Below are 7,780 nucleotides of genomic sequence, written 5' to 3'. Positions count from 1 at the left end.
AGGCTGTCCCGGGCTGTCCCGGGCTGTCCGGGCTGTCCCGGTTGTCCCGGCTGTCCCGGGCTGTCCCGGTTGTCCCGGCTGTCCGGGCTGTCCCGGGCTGTCCCGGCTGTGCCGGGCTGTCCGGGCTGTCCCGGCTGTCCCGGTTGTCCCGGGCTGTCCCGGTTGTGCCGGGCTGTCCCGGCTGTGCCGGGCTGTCCCGGCTGTCCCGGGCTGTCCGGGCTGTCCCGGGCTGTCCCGGCTGTCCCGGCTGTCCCGGTGTCCCGGCTGTCCCGGTTGTCCGGGCTGTCCCGGTTGTGCCGGGCTGTCCCGGCTGTGCCGGGCTGTCCGGGCTGTCCCGGTTGTCCCGGGCTGTCCCGGTTGTCCCGGGCTGTCCCGGGCTGTCCCGGGCTGTCCGGGCTGTCCCGGCTGTCCGGGCTGTCCCGGCTGTCCTGGGCTGTCCCGGGCTGTCCCGGCTGTCCCGGGCTGTCCCGGTTGTGCCGGGCTGTCCCGGGCTGTCCCGGCTGTCCCGGGCTGTCCGGGCTGTCCCGGGCTGTCCCGGCTGTCCCGGCTGTCCCGGTTGTGCCGGGCTGTCCCGGGCTGTCCGGGCTGTCCCGGGCTGTCCCGGCTGTCCCGGGCTGTCCGGGCTGTCCCGGCTGTCCCGGTTGTCCCGTGCTGTCCCGGCTGCCCCGGTTGTCCCGGGCCGTCCCCGCGGCCCCGGCCCCGCGCAGGCGCCTGCTTTGCGCCGCCCCTTCCCGGTTGTTGGTGTCGGAGGCGCGGCGATGCTGCTGGTGCTGTCGGCCGAGCACCGGGCTCACCTGGGCTGTTTGCCGCGGGCCGGCGGTGCAGGTCGGGGCCGCGACGGGTCCGCGAGCGGGGGGGACCGAGCCGGGCCGGGGCTGCAGCGGGGTCTGTCCTCTCTCTGTCCTTACAGCCGTCGGCGAGCTGGGGCGCCTGGCGCTGGAGCAGCTGCGGCGGGGAGCGGCACCGCGGGCCTGCGAGTCCGCCGCCAGTGAGAGCCGGGCCGCGGGGAGCGGGGGCAGCGGGCCGGGGAGCCGGGGGAGCGGGCCGAGGGGAGCGGGGGGAGCGGGCGGGGGAGCCGGGGGAGCGGGCCGGGGAGCCGGGGGAGCGGGCCGGGGAGCCGGGGGAGCTGGCCGGGAGGCCGGGGGAGCGGGCCGGGGAGCCGGGGGAGCGGGCCGAGGGGAGCGGGCCGGGGAGCCGGGGGAGCGGGCCGGGGAGCCGGGGGGAGCGGGCCGGGGAGCGGGGGGAGCGGGCCGGGGAGCGGGGGGAGCGGGCCGGGGAGCGGGGGGAGCGGGGGGAGCGGGCCGGGGAGCCCGGGGAGCGGGCCGGGGAGCCGGGGGAGCGGGCCGGGGAGCCGGGGGAGCGCGGGGAGCGGGCCGGGGAGCCGGAGGGAGCGGGCCGGGGAGCCGGGGGAGCGGGCCGGGGAGCCGGGGGAGCGGGCCGTGGGGAGCGGGGAGAGCGGCTGGGCCGTGGCGATTTCGCGGCAGGAGGGCGGGAACACGGTGGGCTCTGCGCCGGCCACGAAGGACTCCCGAGTCCCCGGGGCACCGCGGAGAGGGGCCGAGGGAACGGGCTGGCGGCATGGAGCTCCAGCACCGCGGGGGTCGGTGCTTCGTGCCCCGTGTGGGGAGGGCTGCGGACATCCTTTTTCTGACACAAACCCTTCTCTGTGCCATGCCATAAGAAATTGGTTTGTGTTTTTCTTAGTTTTTGCGCTCATATGCTGTATATTATTATTTGAATAATAATTTTTTTTCTAAGCATATTTTGCACGTTAAGCATTGGATAAATTTGCAGCTTTGAGTCTCACTGCTGCGACAGTTAGCAAGTAAAAAGCACTTTGTGCTTTCTTTAAAGGAAAGCTGAACATTAGCGTTGACATCATTCAGCACGGGGTAGAAGGACTAGTGTATCTTCTTACTGAGAGTTCCAAGCTTATGGCAAGTATACTTTTTCATGAGGATTTTGGGGATACTCTAGAGACATCTTCTGGACACTTAGGCCTCTAAAAATACTGTTGAATGGGGAAAAGATAGCTCAATATTTAATGACGTGTATTATTTTAGTTTCAGAAAAAGGTGTCTCATGCTATTGTCTTATTGAAACATTGTGTCTACGTGTATGACTCTGGAATTTGTATTCAGTGTCTGAAGCTAAAACCTGACAACATTTTAATAGTATAATTTATTACATATAGATAAGCTTACTTCAGGATAAGCTCTAAATTATAAAACTCAAATGAAGAGTTTGTTGTTCAGGTACTGCACAGGATGTGGGCTAGACTAGCCCCCTGTTCAGCATTCCTTGTCTTTGTCTAGTGTGGTGGGTTTGAGAGCTTTTTCAGCTCTTGGCATCAAAAGTTTGAGTGGATATATGCAGACACTAAAAGATTAATAGTTGGACATTTAATGTTTCCATCAGAAACACTAGTAGCTATTGATATAGTAGAATATTTCAGCAATTTGGCTACATGGAGAAGGGGTACAGAGACAAGGAATGCCAGATTAAACTCAGGCAAGTGTTGCTCCCAAGAGTAGGTGGGGAGGGGATGAAAATGGTGCAGAGCCTTTCCTTGGAACAAGGGGTCTTACCTGACAGGTTGCAGTGCACTGTGGTAGGATGTGGTTGGTTACAGACTGTTATTGTGGGGTGGCGCGTTGGAGAGGTACAGTGGTATTTTCTGTGGGGTCACTAACAGCTTCCCCAGTGCTGGGCCAGGCTGCTGCAGTAAGCACAAAGGCCTGTGAAGCTTCCCCTGCCCTTGGGACAGGAGCCTGAGCGTTGTGCTGTGTGCTGCTCACGTGCAGATCGCTGCTGGGTATTTGTAGTCTGGTTATCACTGGCACAGCAGCACCCTGCCAAATGGATTATTCACACAGCATGTCCTGCCTTGTGACACAACCAAGGTGCTCCCTCATGCTGTTTTGGCCTTTGATGTCAAGGCTTACATGTGATGAGGTTAAATGTTCATAAAAAAAACTGTTTCTGAATCTCATAAAAATCTGCAGCAATACATCAACATCTGTAGATCCTTTAAAACCTGGATATTTGTTTTGTCTTAAGTGTAGAATTGTCCTTGGACATTCCTGCAGGAAAATAACTGCACATAGCATATGTGATGTTTAGTTACAGTTTTACTTAGTTTTCAGGAAATAATGATGATTACCTTGCCTCAATTGCTATTTCTAGATTTCTGACATTGACTTCCAAGATTCCATTCATGTTTTGGGATTCTCAGATGAATTGAACAAATCCTTGCTCCAGCTGTACCTTGACAACAGGAAAGAGATCAGGAGCATTCTTGGAGAGCTGGCACCAAGGCTTCCCAGCTACCACAGTCTGGAGTGGAGACTGGATGTACAGGTGACTTCCCTGATGTTTTTAGTAGTCCATCCTTTCCTTCCCATTTTTTTGCGTAATAAAAACCTGCTAAACAATGTAAAAACAAATGAGGCAGCAGTACTTAATGTATTCAAGAATTACATGACTTTGTTAGTGTCCCACAGCCAGCCAGTTGTGAAATGAACAGAATATGCAATGATGCAAAGTACTTGTTGCCTGATAAAAATTGAATTTGTGATTCTATTGATATTTTTAAAATATTAACATATACTAAACATATTTGTTCTTGATTATCACCCTATTTTCAGAAATATTATGAAAGCACTGATTAAAGCCTGTTAGTATTACTTAATTATAAAACACAATAGAAGCTTGTGTGTATCTTTAATGTGGATGCAAAGGGTTTCTGCACATTAGTCTGAACAGGTTCTACAAAGCTGTTGAGAACTGTTAAGAGCAAACATTGATAACCAATGATCACTGTCATGTTCCTGCTCCACTGAACCCCTCCTGCAGCTTGCAAGCAGAAGTTTGAGACAACAGATCAAGCCTGCTGTGACTATGAAGCTACATCTCAATCAAAATGAAGATCAAACTGCCCAGGTGTTGCAAACTGACCCTGCTACCCTTCTCCACCTGATCCAGCAGCTGGAGCAGGCGCTGGGGGAGATGAAAATGAACCACTGCAGAAGAATAGTGCGCAACATGAAATAACCTTGGTTCTCTCTTACTAAGCAGTTTGTAAAACAACTCAGAACACTGCTCACGAATACATTCGAGGAAAAATAAACATCTGGATCAGATGAACTGTTTTCCTGTGCCAGGACCTTGAGCCAGTATATACTGGCCAAATATCTTTGGCTGCCAGCTTTGCACATCTATATGTGGTGACCCTTTTCACACAATCATCTTCACATATAGTACATGGTAATTAAATGTGATTGGATATTACTACTTGGGATTTTTGACTGGTATTTTTTATGTAATTGATCTCTGCTTTCAGGGTTTTTAAAATTTACTACTGTTCCCGTTGTGTTCTTTGTTCTCTATTGCTATTGAGTTCAGAGGAACACAAGTTTTCTGTTCCTGCAGGGCTGCTCACAGATGGACATGGAGCACCCAGCTGTGGTTACTGCCTGCTCGGAGTCTCCTTGCACAGAGCAAACCCAAAGCAGAGGCAGAACCATGCCAGGCTGTGCTGTGTGCTGGTCACTTGGTTACTGAGAAAGACAAGGCTTGCCCAGAAACCCCTGAATGTTTTATTTTATGACAGGCATCAAGGCATCACAGCAACACATGTTGCTTCACCTCTGTAGGTTTTCTCAGAAGAATGTTAATCTATGAAGAGCTTTGATGTAGAGCAGTGATAGATCTAGATTAAAAACTACATGTGACATTTCTTTAACTCATTAGATGCTCATCATATAGGGGTACTTTTAAAAGTGCACTTACTTCTAAGCTGTTTGCTTGGGTTTTCATTGAAGAAGAGACTGAACTTGCTGCTAGAAAATCCACAATAAATAGGGTATAGTCATAGTACTGGGCTTTATAAATCCTTCAGATGAACATAAAATCTCTGTACTATTCAAAAACATTTGATCACCATGTGAAATTGAGATAAAATACTGTTACTGACTTACTTTTTTACAAGGTAAAATCTTGCAATGAGAACAAAGAAATTATGATAAGGAGCTTTCTATGTCACACTTGTGATTTGGTTCCTTTATCACTTAATCCAAACCATTGTGATGGAAGTTGGCTTGTCTTCCACAGACTTGAGCATATTGAGTCACTTTCCCTGAAAGCTGGTGGTCATATTTGTGTGTCTAAAGAAGGAAGTTAGTATTTCTAAACAAAGACTAATGACAACAATACTATGAAAATTTATTCTTACAGTTTTAATCACTTCCAAATTATTAGAGAAAAATCCTTTAGCCTATACAAAGTGGTACAATAGCAGATAATTTTATTATACTATGATTAGCACTGCTCTTTGAGCTTGTTGCAGCAAGGAACCAGTACGAAATATAGAAGAATGGTACGAAAATTCTTTGGGAAGGGAAACATAAACGAGTCTCAGGAGTTATGGGTTTCCTGACCAGAAACACAGCAGATGTCAGGAAAAAATAACCAAAAAAACCCCCCAAAACAATAACAACAAAACCCCCAGACCCTCACAAAAACAAAGAACAACAAAAAAATCTCGAGGAGATCTGCCAAGCCAATGGAAATATGAACAGGAAATGTGACAAAACAAAACTGACAAGGAATATTTGTTGAAGCAAAGCCATCAGGAAGTGCACAGGATCTGTGTCACAGAGCTAGCTGTAGTTTTTGGTTTAAACTCCAACTCTGAGAATCTACATAACCAACATTATATGTAACACTGATTTGAGGGACAAGGATGGTTCAGTCAGGCCCACATTTTCCACTAGAAAAGCCAAATGCAGTTTAGAGAAGTTCATGCTTCTTTTAAAGAAGTAAGGAATAAAGTTCAGAAAAAAAGTACTTATGTAAGACTTTTCTAGCATAGATTCTGATTACTGAGGAGGGTGTGTTATCAATCAGCATAGCCTGGAGTCTGTCCAAAACACAGAAATAAAATAAAAAAATCTATTACTAAAATAAAATTGTGTTTGTTTAGCTGGTGTGTGATATCTCTATGTGTGTAGTCATAAAAACACTGGATGCTTCCCTCTGTAAAAACCAACACTTAAGCTGGAAAGTGAACAATATTATTCTTTATAGACACAGCTTCTGAATTTAAACAATTTTTCGTCACATTGCTATTCAAAAAGTTATTCCAAGTGCACCAAAAAATGAGACAAGATTAAAACCGCAATTGTATTTATTAATTATAGAAAGCCTCAGGTATGCATTCTGATGACAGCTCTCCTTTCTAGTATAGGCTAAATCAAAGACAAGTGACTGGATGGGCAGTCAGCAGAGATCCACAAAGCATGACACCTGCATTTGAAACAACCCCTATGGACAGGAGCTGGAAGGACTTAACATACAGCTCTGCACAGAACTCCTACTTGCCAGCAAAAGGTCAAACTGTATCCAAATCACGGCGAAGTGGTTGCGGTCCATGTCACTATGAATGCTTAATTCCTCCCATAGCTATAGCAGCACTGAATCATGCAATTAAACTTGTACGTGAACTAATTTAAGCATAATTTTGCTTTCAGAAATTAGTATCGCCCATTAACTTTCTGAACAACGGTCTGGGAGCAAAGCTCCTCAGCTTGGCAGAGACGGAGAGCTCCGAAGGTTCCCCGGGCACCACGAGCTGGGGCTGGACGGGAGCAGCGGCTCCGCGCGGGGTCCCAGCGGCGAGGAGCCCAGCCGATGTCCCGGCTGCGAGCGGCACGGCCAGCGCGACGCGAGAGGGGGCGCGGGCGGGGCGGGCTCCGAGGGCCGCCCGGCCCCGGCCTCCAGGGCCGGCCCGTGCCCAAAGTTTCCGCGGCAGTTGCATAACTGCGGGCGGGGCGGCGCGGGGGCCGGGCTGGAGCCGCCGGCACTGCCCCGTCCCGGCACTGCCCCGTCCGGGCACTGCCCCGTCCCGGCACGGCCCCGTCCCGCCGCTGCCCGCCGGGGGGAGGGCGCCGCGCTGCCCGGGGCCGCCCCGCCCGCCCGGGACACCGGCGCGGCTGCCGGGGGCGCAGAGGCTCCGTCCGCCCGCCTCGCCCGCTCTGCTCCCGGCCAGCCCGCCCGCTCCAGGGGGCACGTCCTCGGCGGCGGCCCGGCAGCGGGGCCGGCCCCGGCCACCGCCCGTCCCGGGACGGCTGCGCCCGCCTCCGGGCCAGACGGGCGGACAATGAACCCCGCGGCCGCGGCCCCGCCGCCGGGGCAGCAGGTAATCCACGTCACGCAGGACCTGGACACGGAGCTGGAGGCGCTTTTCAACGCGGTGATGAACCCCAGGCCCAGCTCCTGGCGGAAGAAGATCCTGCCCGAGTCTTTCTTCAGGGAGCCCGACTCGGGCTCGCACTCGCGGCAGTCGAGCACGGACTCGGGCGGGCCCCCGCCGCGCCTGCCGCCCGTGCACGTCCGCTCGCACTCCTCGCCCGCCTCGCTGCCCGGCGCGGGCGCGGCGCCGCAGCACGGGCACCTCCGGCAGCGCTCCTGCGATGTCACGGACGAGCGGCCGCTGCCGCCGGGCTGGGAGATGGCGCTCACGCAGACCGGGCAGCGCTACTTCCTCAAGTGAGTGCGGCGGGGGAAGCGCCGGGACGGGGCTGCGCCGTGAGGCGGCGGGGTGGCCTCCGGGTCCGGGCTGTGTGCGACAATCCGGGGGAAAAATCCCTTCCCGATGGGAGGAGAGGGGCGAGGGAGAAGTCCTGCCGTATTTGTTGATAACGAATTTCTTTCCTGCTTGGCCACACGTCCAAGATTCCGAAACTTAATTTTTTTGAGAAAAAGTTCAAAACCAATTATT

At 53.1% G+C, this 7,780-nt stretch overlaps 2 protein-coding genes across 2 annotated transcripts in view; both read left to right on the top strand.

The window, feature by feature from the left end:
- Positions 1 to 673: 673 nt before the first annotated feature.
- Positions 674 to 4,290, top strand: COMMD2 (COMM domain containing 2). The gene is made up of 5 exons (XM_050977844.1): positions 674 to 825; positions 911 to 988; positions 1,855 to 1,937; positions 3,187 to 3,360; positions 3,856 to 4,290. The coding sequence occupies exons 1-5, from the start codon at positions 759 to 761 to the stop codon at positions 4,051 to 4,053; spliced, it is 600 nt and encodes a 199-aa protein (XP_050833801.1). The 5' UTR covers positions 674 to 758; the 3' UTR covers positions 4,054 to 4,290.
- Positions 4,291 to 7,159: 2,869 nt separating this feature from the next.
- The window catches only part of WWTR1 (WW domain containing transcription regulator 1), a 41,566-nt gene continuing 40,945 nt past the window's right edge, over positions 7,160 to 7,780 (top strand). The window contains exon 1 of the mRNA XM_030227109.2: positions 7,160 to 7,548. Coding sequence (XP_030082969.1) covers positions 7,160 to 7,548 — 389 coding nt within the window. The remainder of the gene's footprint in view (positions 7,549 to 7,780) is intronic.

The sequence above is a fragment of the Serinus canaria genome, chromosome 9 (assembly GCF_022539315.1).
Source record: "Serinus canaria isolate serCan28SL12 chromosome 9, serCan2020, whole genome shotgun sequence".
Taxonomy (NCBI): domain Eukaryota; kingdom Metazoa; phylum Chordata; class Aves; order Passeriformes; family Fringillidae; genus Serinus; species Serinus canaria.
The sequence above is the reverse complement of the archived record's forward strand: the minus strand, read 5'-3'. Positions and strand labels throughout refer to the sequence as shown.

Coding starts and splice junctions, on each gene's coding strand:
- COMMD2 (XM_050977844.1), top strand. CDS start 759: ATGCTGCTGGTGCTGTCGGCCGAGCACCGGGCTCACCTGGGCTGTTTG. Junction 989..1,854: donor GGCCTGCGAGTCCGCCGCCA/GTGAGAGCCGGG, acceptor CTTTCTTTAAAG/GAAAGCTGAACATTAGCGTT. Junction 3,361..3,855: donor AGTGGAGACTGGATGTACAG/GTGACTTCCCTG, acceptor CCCCTCCTGCAG/CTTGCAAGCAGAAGTTTGAG.